This window comes from Hibiscus syriacus, unplaced genomic scaffold (genome assembly GCF_006381635.1).
Source record: "Hibiscus syriacus cultivar Baekdansim isolate YM2019G1 unplaced genomic scaffold, ASM638163v2 tig00110597_pilon, whole genome shotgun sequence".
NCBI classification, from domain to species: Eukaryota; Viridiplantae; Streptophyta; class Magnoliopsida; order Malvales; family Malvaceae; genus Hibiscus; species Hibiscus syriacus.
In genome coordinates this window covers 445,356-466,652 of record NW_024062795.1, presented here as the reverse complement: position 1 = coordinate 466,652, position 21,297 = coordinate 445,356, and the positions used below count along the sequence as shown (strand labels likewise).

The window sequence follows — 21,297 nt, the reverse complement described above, 5'->3', positions numbered from 1 at the left end:
TTCAATTTGAGTTTGAATGTTTGAGCAACAGATACGCAATTTGGGGCCCTGTATCATGAAAGTCATGGTGGCCCTGCTGTTGATACGACATCCACTAGATACAGTGGAGAATCTCAAGTTCATCTGAGGAATTCCGACCTGGAATGGTATGCTAATTATCTCTCTATATATGTGAAATTTCTTTCACAATTTTAAGTATCCTTATCCAACATTCACACTTGAATCTAAGCAACATAAATATTCACTTTGAACATGATTCATCATTGGCTTAATTGATTGTACTTATTAAATTCAAAATGCATGCTTTTACCCTTTTTGTTTCCATTTAGATTCTAGTTGAACATTCTCCGTTTCCTCGCTCATTATATTTTGTCTCACTGAGCTATAAAGTTTATGGTAATACGAGTTAAAACCTGAAGCAAAACCTCACTTGTTGAGTATCTGTGCAGTAATGCAACACGTACATCCACACCTAATGATGAAGCTAGTACACCTGGACCCAGTAGCAGCCGTCATCTGCCATCCCTGAAAACTGGTTAGTTCGGAGGTTTGTGCTTTTACTCGTGCAAAGATGTCTTTTGTTGGCTTGTTGATACGTTAGCTTACTCCTGTCAGACTACCTCAAGAAAACTGCAGAAAAATGAACAATGAATGTGGAATATAGCAGCTCAGTGATGAATAATTTTTTTTGATAGAAATTACAAGCCTCATTAAAAACCCCCTTCTTGATTAAATGAATTCTTGGGAAAGTTCCTTAATCATTGGAGGGAGGAAAAGAGTGCCTTAGGATTTTATTGATCAAGGACTCATTACATAAAATACAACCAAGACACACTGTCAAAGCCATAAAAATTACAGAATATTTAAACAAAACTCCCTAAACGACCAAACCTTCCTTAAACAATAACAAAACTTTCCCAACCCCTTCAGCCTCAATAGACCAAGAACCTGCTAGAAAACCTCTATGACACTTAATAATATTCATCCAATCCCCTGTTTAGCTAGAGAATCAGCCTCACAATTGCAACTCCTCGGGATATGTCTAATAATGATTTCCCTCAGTGATGAATAATAATTCGCCTTGTATATTTTAGACTAAGAGATGGCTTTGATTTTAGACACCTTATACAAGAAAGTACACATTTAGGAGCAATCTCCGCTCTTCAAACTTCGTAGAAGATCCAAATACCCAAAACATTCTGGAGTTATGTACCTGCAATAAAATTAGGGACAACAAAAATCAATGTCTTCGAACGGAAGACACATTGCCCTTCGCTCAACTGTGCATAGAAATTGTAGATGTAATAAAGGAGATAATACCCATGACGAAACAGGAAATCGATTATGACAATGCTGCAATTTGACTTGAAAAACTGTGTCCTTTTTATGATATTAGAAACTTGTTTCACAGGGATCAACTTGAAGCTTTCCACTTCTCCATCTGCCGAAAAATTGAAGAGTATTATGAAATACTCCAATCATAGGTGATAATTCCGAAGGATAAAAATCTCAAACAATTTAGCATTTAAAGAAAATTTGGAACTCTTTTCTAGCGTGTTTACAACAGAAGGTAGTCATGCTTCGATGCACGTACCTTGATTATTTGGTACAAAACTTTCTGGGAGTTTTAGATCGTAAGTAAATAGAACATCTCTCTTGAATCTGTGCCCATCGATATCTGAATATGAGACAGCACCAACTGGTATAGCTCTGTATGAGGAACATAAACAGTTTAGAGCCTCTACAATCACTAACAGTCCTATTTAATTTCATTATCATCTATGTCGACTCTATGTTTAATATTCCCAAGAAAGCTGATCACTTTAATCTTGGAAAGGAACTTAGAACTATCATCCCAACCTATGAGGAAAACAAGAATAGCTCCATTAGCTTCATAGAAGTGAATAGGTTTAATCGAAGAAGATCATGCAAAATTAATAACAAAGAGTCCTCATTTTTCTTTCATGAATTTCACCCCTAGCCATCGACTTTCTCTGGGAACTTGATTTTCAGCAACATTTTTTTATGTTGATTGCAGCTAGTTTTTCTCCAACAAACTGCATCATCTTAACATCCTTACTACTCTTCAAGTTTTCTTGCTTTTTCTCGAGTTCAACTGAAATTTTCCCTTGGTAGAATTTTTTCAATTGTAGGAATTCAATCGACTTTTTTTTTTCTCCATGATCATCGCCCGCAAGTTTTGTCCCTTGAGATACTGAAGAGAAATCCGACTTGCCTCCAATCCTCCTTTTTTTTGGGTTTTGGTTGTCGTCACTCTATGAACAATCAAAGACTCTCCTTGAACCAGATACACATCAACTTCTTCAATTTCCTAAGATATTAATCATAGATCGGTTCTAACATATCATAATACTGCTTCTCCACATGCATCTTACCAACAGTAATTCCACCTTTGTTTAATTCAAGGGCATCCACTAATTGCTCACCCAACCCACTCCGTACCGCAGGGTTTGCAGGTCCAACATCAGGAAAGGAACCAAAATCAGACTCACCAGTAAGACTACTTTTCAGTATGTCAAAATGGTTGTGGGCTTCTTCTGGAATCTCCATTTGGGCTCCCAATTGTTCCTGTTGCAGTCAAGAATAAACCGCACGAGACAATTCTTCGGCCGCCCGTTGTAGCGCAACCAACTTCATTTCGGGATATCGATTTCCTCCACATTGAGGTCTAACGCATCCAACCATGGCTTAAAAGTAAACCTTTAAACCTTGGGGTCTATAGAGGCTCTGATTACCAATTTGATGGAGGGAAAATTCTAAACAGCTAAGAAATTGAAATAAGATGAAAAACCTAATTAAATTTGGGATAAAGAAAAAAGGATCTGGGATTTTCCAGCAACCAGCTTAATTAAAATTCTCTTATAATAAAACGATGGGTTAATATACACTTTACTCCCTAAACTTGGCACTTGGTACCTAGTTGATACTTGCAACTCTTTTTTTTGGGAGCAAACTGGTATCCAAACTTGGAAATGGTTAAAGCTTTTGATACTTTCCATTGCTTCAGTTAAGTTTCTCAAGACATGGCAGTGACCGCCAATAAAATTAAGACACGTACGTAATAATTTGTTAAAATTTTCTTCTGCAATTTCATCAAACAAGTTTTTGTGGCCTTTATTTGATTCCAAGTAATTTCAAACAAAACCTTGTTCATTCGTGAGCATTATAGATTGAATTGAAATGAGTAAATAGGGTAAATGGCTTGATAGTCACCAAATGAAGGAATCCTCGCTAAGAAATTATTGATGAAAATCTAAAATCTGCAATTTTTTGTAAATTTTATTTCACCATTAATCTTGTTTCCTTTCAAAGCCAAAAGTTTCAACTAATGCAACCATCGCAAAGAAAGCAATGAACCTGTGTTTTTTCCAAAAATGTTGTTAGAAAATCAAGAGCTTGCAAACTTAGCAGCAAACCCTTGTATTATTCACCAGAAAATCCAATCAGGACAGGTTTTATTATTTTAATCATGTTGAAAGAAAGATCAAAGGCATGGGTTGGTGCAGCTGAAGGTTTCAATCAGGGCAGATGAAGCGGCTTGGTGGTGCGTGAATAACTGAAGGACCAGTGTGGTGCTGGATCAGAGGGGTTAGGTGCTGGGTCAGGGCTTGAGCAATGGAGCAAGATAGCTCAAATGGAGATGGCGGGATTGAAGAGTTCTGGTGATGGCACGGACGCACGGTGAGATGCTTGGAGATTGGTGGAATGGGCATTAGGATGATCGGGATTTGAGACAAGAGGAACAAGACATTAAAGTTAAAAAAGAATTAAAATGAAATAAAATAGCAGTCATGAGAAATTTAATGGAAGTAACTGAAAGTACCAAAAGGTTTAACCATTTTCAAGTTTAGGTACCGATTAGGTCCAAAAAAAGGTTACCAAGTGCCAAGTTCAGGGGTAAAGTCTACATTAACCCTAAGACAATCGGTAACGGTCCTATACACTAAAACTCTTGCTAAGAGTCTTATCCTAATTCCTAATCACATAACTATTAAAAAGAACACAAAAGATAAGATTAAAAAGAAGTTAATGTAATCCTAATGATAAAACTTTAATTGATTAAATTAATCTTGGATGTTACTTTATTTTTTTTTTGATAAGATTAGAAGGCCTCATTAAAAATCTCCTTCTTGATTAATGGATCTTGAAAAGAAGCTCATTAATCATTGGAAGGAGGAAAAGAGCGCCTTAGATTTTCATAAAAGAAAATAAGATTACAACCTCGATAAATCTCTTCGAAATAAACCTTACAACAGTCTATAAATCCCACCCGAACAGGAATCAAATGCTAAACTGAAACATCAAACAACATAAAAATTAGCCTATTCCAGCCTTTGCTAAAGCATCAGCGTCCATATTAGCTGACCTAGCAACCCAATTTATAACCCCCCCCAAAGATCTAAGATTGTCAACTATATCACTAACAACGAAAGCATAAACAACTGGGCATGAATTGACATTGTTGATCCAGTCTACTGCAACCCTGCTATCACTCTCAACATTCAGCCTATCTTTGACCCTCCCTTGAGCAGAAGCATATAATGAAATACCCCTCTGAATAGCTTTAAGTTCGATCATAGTCGGAGGTCCCGGACCAGCTGACTCTTGAAAAGAACCTAGGACTGAACCTGAATGATCCCTCCAAATACCTCCTATACCCGATTTCTTCCAGTCACTACTAACGGCTGCGTCCACATTCAATTTAAAAAAACCAGAAGGGGGAGGTCCCCAAGGGAATGAGGAAGACTTCATAGAGCTGTAGGGCGAGTAGGAATCTGCTAATGAAGGATCCATAATCAAGGAATCCTTATGAATAGAAACGTCCTTGTGCTTAGCTAGAAACCAATAAGCCAACCTAACTCGTGATAAGAAAAATAATTCTAACTGATCAAGCTTTCCCCCTTCAAAGACAATAAAATTTCTGGCCTTCCAAATGGTCCAAATGATAGCCCCAGGAATGAAAGTCCAAATAGAAGAATTTGATTTCAACTCATCCCAAGCAGTAAGAAAGGTTTTTGCATCAACAGGAAACACAAAACTAAATCTCCAAAAATTATAAAACTTGTACCACAAATCCCATGCAACCGAACATGTAAAGAATAAGTGCGTGGAAGTTTCCTCAACCAATTTACAAAGAGGGCATAAATCATCCTCGATACCTTGAACCCCTCTTTTAATCAGTTCGGATTTAACAGCTAGCTTGCCAAGCACAACCTGCCACATTAAAGATTCAACTCTAGGGGGTACCAAACCTCTCCAAATAATGTTATTCCAGAAGCAAACATCATATGATCCTGAAGCACAACTTTTAATACAAGAACTGACTGAAAAAACACCATCCCCACTGCCTTTCCAAAGTAAAATATCACTGGAATCTTTAGACAAAGAATAGGGAGAGATGAAGCTCACCAAGTTACACCATTGTTCAACCTCCCAATCATTTAAATTTCTTCTAACTGAACATCCCAAACCCAGCCAGAAGGAATTCCCCAAACTCACAAAGTTTACCAGATCTATTAGAAGAAACCGAAAACAATCTAGGAAAAAGAAACTGAAGCGGATAATCTGCAGCCCAACTATCTTGCCAAAAACGAATAAGCTTACCATTTCCAACATAAAAACTACACAAACTTCGAAACTTAGAGCCAAAGGAGTCTTGTTTGTAATGATTGTTAACCACCGATCTCCAAAGCCAAGAAGATTGAGGAGGAACCTTGCTATCAAACAGTAACCTTGAAGAATCAATGTTGTATTTGCTACAGATAAAATTCCTCCAAACAGAGTGTCTCTCATTTGCAAATCTCCAACACCATTTCCCTAGCAATGCTCTATTCATACTAGTCAGATTCCGGACTCCCAGACCACCCTCGTTCTTAGGTTTACATGCATCATCCCATTTAACCCAGTGAATCTTCTTTGAACCATTTCCCCCTCCCCCTCCCCATAAAAAATTAGACATGATCGAGTTTAGAGCCTTAAGGATTGAAACTGGAATCTTGAACATAGACAAGAAATACGTAGGCAGTGAGGACAGAACCGATTTGATCAAAACCAGTCTCCCTGCTAATGAAAGTGTAGCAGCCTTCCAACCCGCTAATTTAGTATGAAAATTCTGCACCACCGGTTCCCAAATAGAAGATGCATTCTTAGTTGCCCCTAATGGGAGACCTAGGTAATTAGAGGGGAAACTCCCAACCGAACAACCAATAGAAGCTGCCCAGGTCTGAACCTCCTCTTGGGAAATATTAATCCCAAACAAACTGCTTTTCTTTAGGTTAAGTTGCAGCCCTGACATAACCTCAAAAACTCTGAGCACCCTCTTCACATTCATAATATGTGTTTTCGAAGCTCCACAGAAGATAATTAAATCATCAGCAAACTGTAAATGTGTGAGCTTGAAAGACCCTTCCTCCTTGCCAACTGTCAAACCAGAAAATAGTCCTTCAGAAACAGCCCGCAGTATTAATAAATTCAACAACTCCCCTACTAGATTAAATAACAAAGGTGAAAGTGAACACCCCTGTCTTAGTCCCTTGGCCATCGAAAATTCCTCGGTTGGAGACCCGTTGACTAACACTGAAATGGAGGCAGTAGAGACACATTTCCTGATCCAACTAATCCAAGTCGAACCAAATCCCATTTTTTCCATCACCTTGAATAAGATAGGCCAATCAACCGTGTCATAAGCCTTTTTGAAATCTACTTTAAAAACACAACCCTTTAGCCCTTTCTTCCTCCAATAATCAATGCCCTCGTTAGCAATGAGGGAGCAATCCAAAATTTGCCGACCGGGTATAAAAGCAAATTGTGATTGGCTGATGATATCTCCCATACAGCTTCTAATCCTCCTTGACAGACACTTGGAAAGAATCTTGTATACATCTCCTACTAGACTAATAGGTCTATAATCATCTAAACTTCCAATATTAGAGCTCTTAGGAATAAGGGTGATAAAGGTGTGGTTAATACCATGTTCCCAATTTCCCCCCCTATGGAATCTGTGAAAAAACTGCATGATGTTACCTTTAAGTACAGACCAAAACCTTTTAAAAAATCCCAAGTTCAATCCGTCGGCCGGAGCTTTATTACTATCGCAAGACTTTAAAGTCTCCCAAACCTCCTCCTCTGAAAATTCCTTCTCTAAAAAAATGTTTTGATCCACGGAAATTCTAGGAAACGTCAACCCAATGTCTTCCACATCCAAAGTAGACCGATTATTGAAAATATTAAAAAACTGCTCTTTAACAGTGGCCTTAATTACAACTGGATCATGAGTAATATTCCCCTCAATTAACAAAGCATTCAACGCATTACGTTTTCTTCTAACTGAAGCGCAAGTATGGAAGAATCGAGTGTTTCGGTCCCCATCGTTAATCCACTTCTTTCTGGAATTTTGATACCAAATCTGTTCCTCAATTCTAAGGAGTCTCCACAACTCTGATCTACAATTACGTAACTCCTCGATTTTCCCCTGAACCGAGCTGTCCTGCAACATCTGAACGTCCTCCTCTAACTTGTGAATTCTCCTTTCCAAATCTGAGATTGAGGCTCCCATAAATTGATTTTTCTGCCCTGTCCAATTCTTAATGGCAACCTTAGACTTCTTCAAAACACTTAGGATTCCAGCTTTTCTCCCATCCTTCTTGCAATTTGCTATAGTATGACAAACCATTTCCTCAAAACCTTTTTCCTCCATCAAATAATTAAATAGTCTAAAAGGTTTTTTCCCCCAATCAACTCCGCCATCTTGTAAAAGAATAGCATTATGGTCTGAAATAGATTTAGGAATAAGTGACTGAATTATCTCGGGAAACCCATCCAAAAATTGTCCGTCCACCAAAAACCTGTCCAACCTAACAAAAGTCGGATCATCTTGGTTATTGCACCAAGTGAACCTTCCCCCATTCAAAGGCAGATTAATTAGACCTGTTGACTGAATAAACTGAGTGAAAATCCTCATTGAAAGTCTGTTATGAGCTCTGCCCACCTTCTCATCCTCACACAAGTAGACATTAAAGTCCCCTCCAACACAAACCGGCAGATCCTGTCTAATAATGAACACGCTCAGTTCTTCAAAAAAACTTTCTTTTTCTTCATCCACTGAGGGTCCATAAACATTAATGAGAATACTTCTGAACTGATTAAATCTGAATTTCCCTATAACCGCAATGAATCTTCTGTTAATACTGTGATTTTCCATTTCAAACACATTTTCATCCCAACAAAATAATAACCCCCCTGAAGAACCAGTAGCTGGAGATTCAATAACCCCCTGAAAAATATTCAATCCCTTCCTTCTCAAAAAAGACCTGTGGATGTTTTCTGTTTTAGTTTCTTGTAACCAAAGAAAAGAAGGATGATAGTTGGAGACTAATCTCTGAACTGCTCTTTGTTTCTCTCTTTTTCCCAAACCCCTGACATTCCATGAAATTATAGCTAGTTTATCCTTCATAAAAACTGATGAATAATCTAGTTTCCCCAAAATGGCAACTCAGTTTGCCACCTTCAAACCTTTCTCCAGCTCAATGATTTTATCCAAGAAAGCTTCCTTCCCCTGTGTAAAAGAAACCCCCAGAATCTGACTAACTTGCCATGTAGCTACTGCTTCATCCAAGATTTTCGAGAAACCTGAAGAAGATGCTGTATAAATATTGACATGTTCTAAAGCTTCTCTAACCAGAATTCTTCTTGCCCTTCTCTTAGAAGTGTCAGAATTATAGATAGACAAATGTTTTTCCTCAACACCACCCTCAGACTCTTCAACCAAACTCCTGGCACCAGCTTTATCCACTAAATTTGGAACCTCACTGCCCCGTAAATTAGACTCTGATGTTGTAGTAATCTGGAGAACCGTCGTATAAGCATGTTCATTAGCCTTCTTTAGACCTATCACATCCTCTGTAGCATTATTTTCTTTTTGATCATTCCCATACCAGTAATTCCTCTCCTTACATCTTCTGTAGACTCTTCTAAAGCTAGCCATTTCCCTCCTCTGAAGAGGCTCACTTTTTGTAGAAAGGGAACTTCTACGCACCACCCTCGTTCTGCCCCTTGATAAGCTCTTTGATAGTTCTAAACTAGGAACTGTCAGCTTAGAGTTAGTTTTATTAACCTCCAGATCTGCACTGCCAGACGAACCTGGAATAGAGCAGAACCCCTTATATTGTTTTCTGACACAGCTTGCTTCTGCAATTCCCCTGTTCTGAACCAATTTACCAAATTTATTGATTGTATACGCTGGCCCAGAAGGAATTATTTTAGAAGCCTCCAAACCACCCAGTTCAAAGTCATCAGATTGGGCTTCTGGCCTATCAGCCGAACTTTTTGAAAATCTGATACCCAAACCTGCAAAGTCACCTCTGATGTTCCCAACGTTCTGACCATCTGACACTCCTTCATTAATATTTTTCCCATGTTTAGTAAGTCTTGGAAGATGTTTTTCCCCATCAGTACCTTCTGAACCAAAGGACATGCCCTTTTCAATCCACAAGTCAACCTTTTGTCTGAACGTCTCAGCTGATTTGACTGAACTTTCCTCATAATCTGACTTCCCCCTATAATCGCCTTCCTCAGACCCCGTCTCACTAAACTGTTTCCCAAATGTTCCGGTCGCCGGAGAAAATTTAAAAAAAGGATTTGAATCTTCACTAGGTGATCCAACTTTAATGGAGACTCTATATGATCTACCATAGGAGCCGAGAGTAATAAATTCGGGAACATCAAAAGGACTAGCAACTCTCATAAGAATTCTAGCAGACGTGAGATCATCCCTGTTCTTTGTGGACTCATGAATTTTTACGTTATTCCCCCATCTCCCAGCAACTCGTACCAAAAAAGATTCATCCCAGCATAACAGAGGTACCCCAGATAACTCGAGCTGGCAGAAAGCCATTGGCACTCTTTCTTCATTCAGTAAAGGGGCCAATCTGTCAAACCAGAAGCCTATTACACCTCTCTTCTTTGTCCATGCCTCCGACATCTCCTCTTGAGATTTGAAGATGATAGCACAGGAATTACGGGCATAACCCCAACCAGCAATCTGAACTTCATAACTGTTACTAAGGAAAAACTCATAAACTGACTTAAAATCAAGAGAGAGCTTAATAATCCCCGTTAAAGATCTTCTGACCCAACTCCGACCCTCGGTTGGGATATAAATTTCCAATACATTCTTCTTAGTTTTCTCCCTATGGCTCCCTTCAGAAAATTTCTCCCTATACTCCAATGCATTCATCCTCGTAACCTCAGTAAGTAAAGCATCTCTGTACGTTCTATCATCTCTAACACTCCTACTGGATAAATCTGCCTCTTTCAACTTAGAAGGTCCTGCTGTGGACAAATCTGGAACCAACTTAACTGGACTCTTGTTTACCACAATCCTTGGACGAACATCATTGTATTTAGCAACTCCAACAGAAATCCTTCTCCCATCTATCAGTGAACCATTCAACATCTCGATTGCCCTCTTCAAACTAGATTCCCTCTCAAACTGAACAAAAGCGAAAGTGGAAAATCTGTATTTTGGATTTTTGGTTTCTTTCGGGATGAAAACTCTCTCCACAGTCCCATGGGACGAAAAAAATATCCCTAAGCTCTCGCCGAGAAACTCTCCTGCTAAGATTATCGACAAAAGCCTTCCAGACCTCGCCGGAATCTATTTTCCCTTTTAACTTTTCTCTCTCTACTTTTCTCTCTCCCATGATATTTTTTATAATAGTAATAATTGGATGTTACTTTATCACTTTCAATAATGCTGGGAAGAGATGGAGAGAATAGATATGTTGATCGAAATCAACGGTATCAAGCCATCAACATTGTACCTTCAAGGTTTGATTTTCAAGCCAATAAAGGATGTGCAAGATATATTACTAAACATGAAATACAGAGTCAAGTGGGAGGATGGAAAAAATTACCTACTAGCTAGAGATCTTGATATTCCGGCTTCCTCTTCACATTCCTTAATAAGATTCTCCCCACAGGCAATTTCATGAGGCTATAACCATCAACAAAGAAATTTGACTAAGTGACGGTAAAACAAACTAGAATAAAGGGTGGTAAATGAAAATGGACAGTAATTTGATTCTGAAGTAGTTTCAACCTGACAGTAAGGGAAAGAGAAGATAATTTCAAACTCTTGAGCATGATTTTCACGAGAAAATGTACCTGAGCTTATGATTTGCTTCGCTTTTCACCATCAGAGACGTTACCAAATTGTAGAGATTGTGTTAAAACATAGAGAAAAAGGAAACATTTTCCCACTTTTCTTAACTATTGAAAACTCCATAGATCAAACCATCTTCTTGACTTTCGTTACAGACAGTTTGATCATTCCTTAATGTGAAAATTTTTCCTCATTATGTATTGGTTTGTTGTTTCACGGATAAGTAATGAATGTTAACTGTTCTAGTAAAACCCAGTAAAGAAGTAAGTTTTTACAAACCAGTCCTCCAGCAACTAGGTGATCAAGCATGCCAGGAAAAGTAGGTTTCACTGGACTCCTCTTCCCCACCCATAGAAATTTTTGCCCGTCTTTTTCAACATAGCCATTCATGTGAACGCCATAAGCCTATGATTTGAAAAAAGAAAAGAAAACATTTCAGCTTCTAATTCTTGCAAAGTTTCAGTAATTGAAGATAGTATTCTAATACACAAATTTATAAGGGAAAACAAGAAAGTGATCCTGTACAAAAGCTCAGTCATAAACACACCTTTATTCCAAAATAAGGTGCGGCAGCACGCTCAATGGAGAAAAAAACTGGGGCGCCATACGATGATGTCACAGGATATAGCTGTTTAACATCATTAATAAAAGGCATCCATTGAATAAAACACTTACACAAAATGTAAATCCCAAGGAGCTTTGATTGATTAAACCTGAAAATAGGCATTGGGAACTCCTAAAAAGAAAACAGCTATTGATTCCAGCATTTGAAAACTGAAAATGCGCATAAAACGAAGACAACATTTAATGAATCAACTTCTTATTCCTTGCATTCAATTTCAAGCAGTACCTCATTCCTTATACCCGGAATCAGTTTATTTTCAGCCAAGCATTTGATCACTTCTTCAACAGCTCTAGTTCGATCATCGGCCAGTTGTAATGATCGATGCAGCCTTACATTACCTCCATCAGACTTATCTTCAGATAATATAAAAACGTCCTCAAATTTTCTTAAATTTTCAGCAAAACTGCAGATTAATTAAAGAAGTAATCAAATTAGCTTGGCTAACACAATCTTTTAATTCATATTAACACGCATACAAAGATGCCTAAAACATGATTAAGCCATTTGCTGAATGTAATTATTAATTATTAAAGGCCAAAGGGGTAAAAACTTCACCTTTTATGTATGTAACCAACAACTTGGTCTTCGATAACAAAAGGAAGGAACTCATATTGCAATTCCTGTAATTACAAACAATCAAAACGACCATAATTCTTTTCTGTTTGATTGCCCGGAAAGTTTTATATAGAATTAGGAAGTTAAACTCATAGCTTAGCCCAATCAGTTAAAGTGACATCTAGTGGTTTTGAGGTTGTTCCCAATTCAAATTCTTTCGAAGGAAGAATGAGAGAGATGCTTACAGCGCCACGGTTACAAGCTTCGATTTTATCGAAGAAGCCTCGGAGATCGGAAGCATCGAGGGGGTTGTACTCGGGTAGAGAGACGCGAACGACGTCGTCCCAAGAGAAAGTGGGTGGAGCAGCGGCGGTTGTTGAAGCTGAGAGAGAACTAGGATTGAAGGGTTTCATTGGGTGATTGAAAGGAGAGTAAATGGGCGGAAATGCGGATATTGAACAGTTGGGGAAAGGGTAGCGGGATTTGGCGGCGGCCCGGAAATATGAGATGGGGAGTTTGCAGCAGCAAGCCATTTGAGGACTGACGGCTAAGCTTAGAAGGGGAAGATGGATGAATTGGTGGGATGGAAACTATAGAAGGTTGCGGACCGTAAATTAAATGTAAGGGGCCATTCACGGATATGTAAAATCGAGGGTAAACTATCTAAAAAGGCCATATTTATCGTATACTTTTACCTAAAAACTAACTGAAAAATCCAAATCGGCAAAATGAAAAGACAAAACCTTGCCAAAGGATTTAATGTGTTGGACAATGGACCAGCTATTTTCATAGCAGTTAAACAACTCATTCAAATTTCAAATTAAAATTCCTACCATACCTCCATAACCAAATAATATACATGTAAATTCCAATGTGAATACCGAAAGTTGTACAATGGATTTGCAGTGACACTCTTAATATTGATAAGGAATATATCACCGATGTAAAGATGATTACATAGATACAAGTCATACAACTTAACTCTTCTTCACTAGAGTAGGTCTACATTTTCCATTTGTTTTTTTCCTTCTTCACCAGAGAAGACATAACAATGGATTGCAAAGAATTGTAATGTGAAATTTTCGGAAACCAGCGGTGCTAATGTACATAACCTCTCTCCAATGGGAGCAAACCTTTTGAACTGAAGTAGATGGTGGTGTTCTTCACTACTACTTCTTCTTCTATGGTTCTTCGAGAACAAATTCGACATACAGATCTTTCAACATAATCACGAACGTCGTGATCAACGGTCCCATAATCGCTCCCTGTCGAAAGGAGACATCCATTTCAAAATTCGAACAATATATGCATACATGAAAGTCACATAAGCAGAATGTCATTCCACCGATGATGCTAAGCACCGTAAGATACACGCTGTAACCGGGTATACTCACTTGAATTTAAGGGGCACCATAATCCATAAGCAGAATGTGAACAATGGAAAAGGTGACGGCTAGTACGTATCCACTTTCCAGCAGTAACACTATAGCTGTAGGTATGGTTGCGAACCAAGGCAGAAAGATCAGCAGCAAGGAGATAATGAATATGGGTCCAAAACCCAACAAGGGTCTCTTGTATACCTCTCAAAGGAATCGAACACAAGATTGCTCACTGGATTGGACTAGGATACTCTTGCAAGAGCTTGCGAATAGCATATAAAATGAATATGGTTGTCGCAACCGTCTTTCGGTTGGGCCCCGGAACTGGGCTTCGACTTGAAATAATTGGGTTGGAGTCGCCACCGACCACTTTAAAATGAATTTAGGTGGGTCGGACACCATCTTACCTGATCTGCGTTGTACCAGAAATATGTTGGGCTCGAGAGTCGGTTACGGTCAAGGAAGGATTAGCACCCTTGAACCGCCCTTTCGGTACCAATTAATTTACCGATTGTCTTTAATGGCGAAAATTAAAAATTTAAATTGAAATTTAAAAACCCAATTCAAATTACTTACCTTTGATCGATTGAACGAAGACCCTTAAAAAGATGAAATTGTTAGATTTGTAAAGAAGTGCAAAATCAACTTAAGATGAAAAATGCATAAATACGAAATAAATAAACAACATAAAAAATAAAAAAATGATAAAGTAAAGAGAAATAAACAAAATAAATAGAATGATAAAATAAACAAAAATAAAACATACAAAAAAAACAATAAACAAAAACAAAATAAAAAAACAAAGGAAAAAGTAATGGAGTTAAAATAGACAAACGTGAACAAAAATAAGATAAAAAGGAAAAAAGTAAAGATAATATATATATTCTAAAAAAAATAAGAAATGTATATAAAAATGTAAAAAACAAATAGAAAAACCAAAAAGAAAAATAGAAGAACAAATAATAAAAAAGCCAAAATGAAAAATAGTAAAATAAAATAAAATATATACATAATAACAAAATTGAAACTTAAAAACGAGAAAAAATGATATATACATAACATTAATAAAACAAGCAAAAGTAAAATAAAACAAAACAAAACAAAACAAAACAAAATATATAAAAAAATGATCGAATTGAAGTAACCAGAAATCAGAGGGTTAATTTGCAAAATGCAAAAAGCATAAACGGTGACCAAATTGAATAACTCGAAAATCCAAAGGCCAAATTGCATGTAGTGACCGGATTGTAAACCGATTCAAACTCTTAGGGATGGCGGAGAGAGTTTAACAATCCTATAATTGCACAATGGTCCCCCGTATATAAAAGGTCCAAAAGACCAATGTTCAGTTCATTTCTCTCATTCTCAAAGATATCATCTCTCTCAAACGCTCTCCACTCTCTAGTTGCCTGTCGGCCACCGCCCGACTATCGCGCCGTTGCTGTCGACCACCGCTGGCGGTGGCCGAAACACCCAAACACTCCCTTTCAGCTCTCTCCACCCAAATCGAAAAGCAAAAACCCCTAAAAATGCTTTGAACGACGTAGATCTATGTCTCAACCTTCGGGTTTTACCTTCTAAAGCCGACGACTTTCAGACTTCCGGTGGCTATTCCCTCAACACCGCGGTTGATCTTTGTGTTGCTTTGTTTCCTTTATTTTGGGTTTAACTTCGCTTCGACTGTATTGGTTATTTCTTGTAGTTTTATGGTCGTTGTGGCTCGATTTGAAGAGTTTTTGGTTTTCTGTTATTTTGGTTGCATGGTTCGACGATGATAGTGGTGTGTGTGTTGGTTGTTGGTATTTTATGGCTCTCGGTTTTCGTTCTTGTGTTGTGACTCTCTCTCGATGATGATGGTTGTGTTCTCCCCCCTTGATACCGTTCTCCTCTGGTATTTATATAGCCCGCTGGGAGGCTATTTTCGGTGATTTATGGGACAATCCCGGATATTTCGGGGTTATGGGTTCGTGGTTGACCGGCTATCTCGGGATGGGTCAGTCCCGGGATCCCGGCCGGCCGTTTCGGTGTTGACTGTTGGCCATGCGTGTCCCCTTGACTCCCCCATGCGGCGTATTGACTGGCATCATTTTTAGGGTTCCAAACCCTAACGCTTACTAGGCTGGTTCAGGCCTTCCAAACCGAACTGAGACTTGTTGGACTGGATCTGGACAAAAAAAAACGATTAAATTAAATGAAATGAATAAAATGAAACGAAAATAATAATAATATAATATAAACTATATAATATATATATTTTAAAAATATTTTTTTAAAACTATATATTATATTCTTAAAAAATTTACAAAACTATATATTATATAGTTTTCAAAAATAATTTAAAAATATTATATAAGATTTCAAAAAATGTTTTCAAAACTATATATTATATATATATTTTCAAAATGATTTTAAAACTATATATTATATATTTTCAAAAGTATTTTCAAAAATTATACATTATATATGTTTTCAAAATTTTTCAAAAACTATATAATATATATATTTTCGAAATGTTTTCGAAACTATATAATATATATATTTTTTTAAAAAAAACATTTTCAAAAATTATATTATATTATTATATAAATATAGAAAAAATAAATTCGGACGAAAATAAGTGTCTACAATGGTAAACGCGAGGCTGGCATGAGCCATGGCTATGTAAAGAGGCAAACGTGCCTGGGGATCACCGGAGAGGCTGTTTCTATGATATTGGTCGGTGGGGTTTTGTCCCTACTCCCTAGGGTGGATATGTTGAAGGTACGACGTACGGCCGCTTTTTTTTGGTTGAAGGAGGAGGAGAATGAGAAGAAGAAAAAAAAAGTGATTTTCTTTTATTTTTTAATTGTCAACTTAGTTAATAAAAAAAATTAATTGTCAACTTACACTTATGTTAATTGATTAACTAAAATTAATGATCGAAGGGCTAAAATAAAAATATCATAATATAAGATCAAAATCATTTTTTTATTAATAACCAAGATCAGACAGATAAAAATTATGACAAACTATCAGCATAGTTGATCTATTTTTATATTATTTATTTTAATTTAGAAAAACAGTTTTTTTTTTGAGAAAAAGACAAAGAAACAAAAGGAAGGAGAGTGAATCAAAGTGTTAGGGGGGAAACAGCCTAACAGTAGTTGATCACGAGCCTTAGATAGGTATGATCATTTTAACGCAATTTGCATTTTCTCAGGGAAATTTCTCCCTAATTGATTCAAATTTTCTTCGTTGAGGTACGGACGTGGAAATTTTCTTTTCTCAACAAATTTCTAAGTTTTAGTTTGACCCGAGTTTTTTGTTGTTGTTGAAATGTTGCCTAGAAAGGAAATGAGAAGTTGTGGATATCTTATTTTATTGTTTTCTCAAAAGGTTTTGAATGATGGTGGCGGCCATAGGAGATCTAATATTTTCTCTCATTTTCTCGGCAACCAAATGCCGTTTAAGTTATCGTTTTTGTTCTCGATTTCTTTTATTGTAATTTTCTCATGGAATGGTGAAAGTGCAAAGATTGCTAGGAGAATGTTCCATTATGTCTTGTAACTTATAGCAAATTTGATAACTGTTTTTCTTTTTTAAAATCGGTTTTTCTAGCGATTCCATTGCTGTTTTGCGACACATTTTCGTCGTCGCTGATTTAATTATTTATTCAGTGGCATATTTACAGCAGCTCTCTGTTTAAGTACTGTAATTATATATATATATATATATATATCTTTTTTTTTTGAAAAAAAAGGTGGAACCTGCTTTTAAAATATTGAATATGTAATCTTCATTATAGTCAAAATCTGAAGACTTTTGTCCCTATATTTATTGTTAATGTGTCTTTTGGAAATGTTCTGATTCTTTAATACATTATACATGTTATACAGTTTGTTCATGTGTACCAGTACCAGATATTTGCCCCTCTTAAAAATTTAAAATTCCTATATATTTTTATATATTTTCTTTGTATTTTATATTGAAAATATATTTTCTCCCCCACTAAAATTTTATAAATTCTCCCATATATATAAAATTTTATAAGTTCACCCTCCTATATGAAGTCCGTCCTAGTAGTAGATGCTAGTCTAAAAAGCTTGCATTTTGCAAAAAGAAGGGATTTCAGCAGAAGAAAGAAGTTCTATACTTCTATTTTAATTTATAAAATCATGGTTGCCACTGCTGCTACATCGTCATTTTTTCCAGTCACTTATTCTCCGGACTCTTCTGAATCAAAAAAACAAGAAGCTTGGAGGTGGATCTACTAGCCTCGAAAGCATCAAGTCGAAACCATTGTCTTCTTCAGGAAGCTTGCAAGTCAAGGCAAATGCTCAAGCCCATCCAAAAATAAATGGTTCCACAGTTGTGAAGACTCCTGTGGAAAGTTTCAAGAACAATGTTGGTGTGAGTTCTCCTCCCAGAACGTTCATCAACCAGTTGCCTGATTGGAGCATGCTTCTTGCTGCTATCACAACCATTTTCTTGGCTGCCGAGAAGCAGCGGTTGATGCTTGATTGGAAGCCAAGGCGGCCTGACATGGTCATTGATCCATTTGGCATAGGGAAGATTGTTCGAGATGGTCTTATTTTCTGCCAGAACTTCTCGATTAGATCATATGAGATAGGTGCTGATCGATCAGCATCCATAGAGACATTAATGAATCATTTACAGGTAGAGTTATAGTTATTTGGCTAGAATGTTTGAAGAACTAACATTGATAACCAAAATTTATATTCATTTTTTTATAATTTTTTTTATGTAGAGATATTGCACAAGCCTGAAATTTTGTTAATATCTCATTTTTTTGTAGGAAACAGCTATAAATCATTGTAGAAGTGCTGGATTGCTTGGAGAGGGTTTCGGTGCAACCCCTCAGATGAGCAAGAAGAACCTAATATGGGTTGTCACGCGGATGCAAGTTGTGATTGATCGCTATCCTACTTGGTAAGACACTTTCTTGCACATGGTTTGCTCTTAGAAACACTTCATAATAAGCCACTTTTGCTCTACCTGTATGGTTGTTTTATAGCATCGTGATGTTATGTTGATACAGTATGCAATGCGATGTCATTAAGGCTTTGTTTGATATGAAGGATGAAGGGGTGAGTATGGAAAATTTGTTAATCAAATGATTTAAGATTCATGATCACTTTGCTACTTTGTAGCTTAACTATTAGATTAATAAATTTTCCATCCTAACTTCTTCCTATCCTTCATACCAAGCAGAGCCTAAGGCATCTGGCATGTGTCGTCACTAACTAGTTTAGTTCTTGAATTTTGGCAATATATACATAGACTCTTGTGGACTGATTTGTTCGTTCCATCCGACTATATTCAATAATGTGAATGTTAATATTCTGTATTACACTAATAATCTGTGTTACATCTCACCTCTTCATGTTTGTTCCCTTAAAAATGTGAATCTATGTTGTTTTTAAACTAAAAGGTCACTTTACTGGTGTTACCTTTGTATTGGGGGTTGTAAAAGAAAAATGTAAGCATGAAGAAGTTATGCTTGTCTATTCCAACTCATTCTCTTGAGCGACTGAATTTTATTTAGCATCATTCTTTCTTATATGTCACAAAAGTTATTAGTTCTGGATGTATTAGGAGTAGTTTGAATTTTCTATTAATTTTATAGAAGAATTTTATATTAATGAACATTGAACTTATTTATGTCTGTCATGTAGGGGTGATGTTGTTCAAGTAGACACTTGGGCCAGTGCATCTGGGAAGAATGGGGCGAAGAGATTGGCTTGTCAGCAATAGCGAAACTGGTGAAATATTAACAAGAGCCACGAGGTGGGGCATTCTTTATAATAGGACCACAACCTTTTGCATTTCTTCGTGTCGTAATCTGTTGTTTGCTCTTCTCACAAGAAAAATGTAGGAATAGCAAAAATATGAAATAACTGAACTGTAAAATATTTTTGCTAGCATTTAATGTGTTTTCAATAGATACTTGAGTTGATATTTTGGTTTCCCTGGACACATTGAACCCCCATCCCCCCACCCCATATATATATATATTTGGTTTGGTTGCACATTCTTCAATGGTGTTTCATGAGTGACTTATCTGGTTCCCCTCTGTTTTGGTTTTGGTGAGCTGCAGTGTGTGGGTGATGATGAATAAGCTGACTAGAAGGTTATCTAAAATTCCAGAAGAGGTTCGTGGAGAAATAGAACCATTGTTTATGAATTCTGGTCCCGTTCTGGCTGAGAATAGCCAGAAACTAGTAAAACTTGATGACAGATCGGCTGAATATTTGTGCAAAGGTTTAACTGTAAGTCCTTGCAACTCCCATCTCTCTTCTTCTGTATGGTTATGGCATTCCACACTTATAATTATCTTTCTGTTCATTCGTTGCTTTCATAATGAACTTTTTGTTTCTCGTTTGCAGCCTAAATGGAGTGACTTGGATGTCAACCAGCATGTGAATAATGTGAAGTACATTGGCTGGATCCTTGAGGTAGACTCCCTCCAGTTACATTTTAAGGATTTTCTTTTGAGTCTGCTCTCCCTTATGTCTTCTATCCGGTGATAACAGTTGAACCGAAATCATAACAATTTAGTTTTATATATCTTAACATCTGATGCTGAGCTGGAACTTGCTTCAGCCTAGAAAGTCTGAACCTGGCTATGCTTAACTATTTTACCTTGGCTTCTAAAGAGCAGAAATTTTTGGTTGTAAAACAGAAAAACTGTTTTACCATAGCATTCCTGATAAGTGTCTAACGTTGCAGTTACTGATAAAAACAAATTATGTGCTGAAGACTTTGCTTGGCTAGTTCTAATTACCGATGTCCCTTAATTTCGATTGAAATTTCCTTGGAATCAATAGCTAATATGAAATTGCATTTTGTTTTTCTTCGAATCTTCATGAATTAAGCCATTTATATGTTTGGTGTTTACATGCATTTTAACCGGAAGTTAATACTTGCAGAGTGCACCATTGCCGATCCTGGAGAGTCACGAGCTTTGTGCCATGACTCTGGAGTATAGGAGGGAGTGTGGGAGGGACAGCGTGCTGCACTCGCTAACTGCTGTCTCTGAGTCCGATGTGGAAAACACCGGAAATTTTGGTGAAATTAGTTGCCAGCACTTGCTCCAACTTGAGGACGGGGCGAGATTGTGAGAGGGAGGACCCAGTGGAGGCCTAAGTATGCCAAAAGTTCGGTAACGTGGATCAAATTTCTGCTGAAAGAGCATAGAAATCCAAGTCTCTGAATCATGGCAGAAGAGTGAAGAGGCAGTAGTAATCTCATGGAGGCAGTAGTAATCTCATGGCTGTGTGTAGTATCGATCGAGTATTTTTTTTTCGGATTTATATATACATATATTATGGGCTGTTTCCATGAAGGTGGTCCAGCTTTTGAAAGTCGATAGCCCTACATTATGGACTTTTACCAGTTAGAGTGTGGCTAGTTTAGGATAAATTTTTCTTATTTGGCAGGATTTGTATATTACTTTTGGCCTTCTTTAACCTAAAGTTGCTCATCACTATTTTGTTTCCGTTTATTCATCAGCAGTTTGGTCATATCTTATAATGATTGCAAAAGAAAATTACAGA

General features: G+C 37.1%; 1 protein-coding gene, 1 long non-coding RNA gene and 1 pseudogene across 4 annotated transcripts; 2 read left to right on the top strand and 1 right to left on the bottom strand.

Annotated features, from left to right (window-relative positions):
* Positions 1 to 410: 410 nt before the first annotated feature.
* Positions 411 to 12,957, bottom strand: LOC120134141 (nudix hydrolase 20, chloroplastic-like). Of its 3 annotated transcripts, none has more exons than XM_039150614.1 (10): positions 12,608 to 12,957; positions 12,363 to 12,427; positions 12,033 to 12,210; positions 11,730 to 11,810; positions 11,462 to 11,587; positions 10,935 to 11,014; positions 1,595 to 1,710; positions 1,321 to 1,441; positions 1,123 to 1,213; positions 411 to 630 (listed from the first exon to the last, which is right to left on the bottom strand). In XM_039150614.1, the coding sequence occupies exons 1-9, from the start codon at positions 12,893 to 12,895 to the stop codon at positions 1,144 to 1,146; spliced, it is 1,125 nt and encodes a 374-aa protein (XP_039006545.1). In that variant the 5' UTR covers positions 12,896 to 12,957; the 3' UTR covers positions 411 to 630; positions 1,123 to 1,143. The 3 variants fall into 3 exon arrangements, with proteins under 3 accessions (XP_039006545.1, XP_039006546.1, XP_039006544.1); XM_039150615.1 differs by having other exon boundaries at positions 411 to 608; XM_039150613.1 differs by lacking the exon at positions 411 to 630 and having other exon boundaries at positions 820 to 1,213.
* A 3,540-nt stretch (positions 12,958 to 16,497) lies between these two features.
* Positions 16,498 to 17,271, top strand: LOC120134384. The gene is made up of 3 exons (XR_005517166.1): positions 16,498 to 16,508; positions 16,902 to 16,980; positions 17,117 to 17,271. It is a non-coding gene; the product is annotated as an uncharacterized LOC120134384 (long non-coding RNA).
* Positions 17,272 to 17,840: 569 nt separating this feature from the next.
* LOC120134201 lies at positions 17,841 to 20,990 on the top strand (annotated as a pseudogene).
* The last annotated feature ends 307 nt before the right edge of the window (positions 20,991 to 21,297 follow it).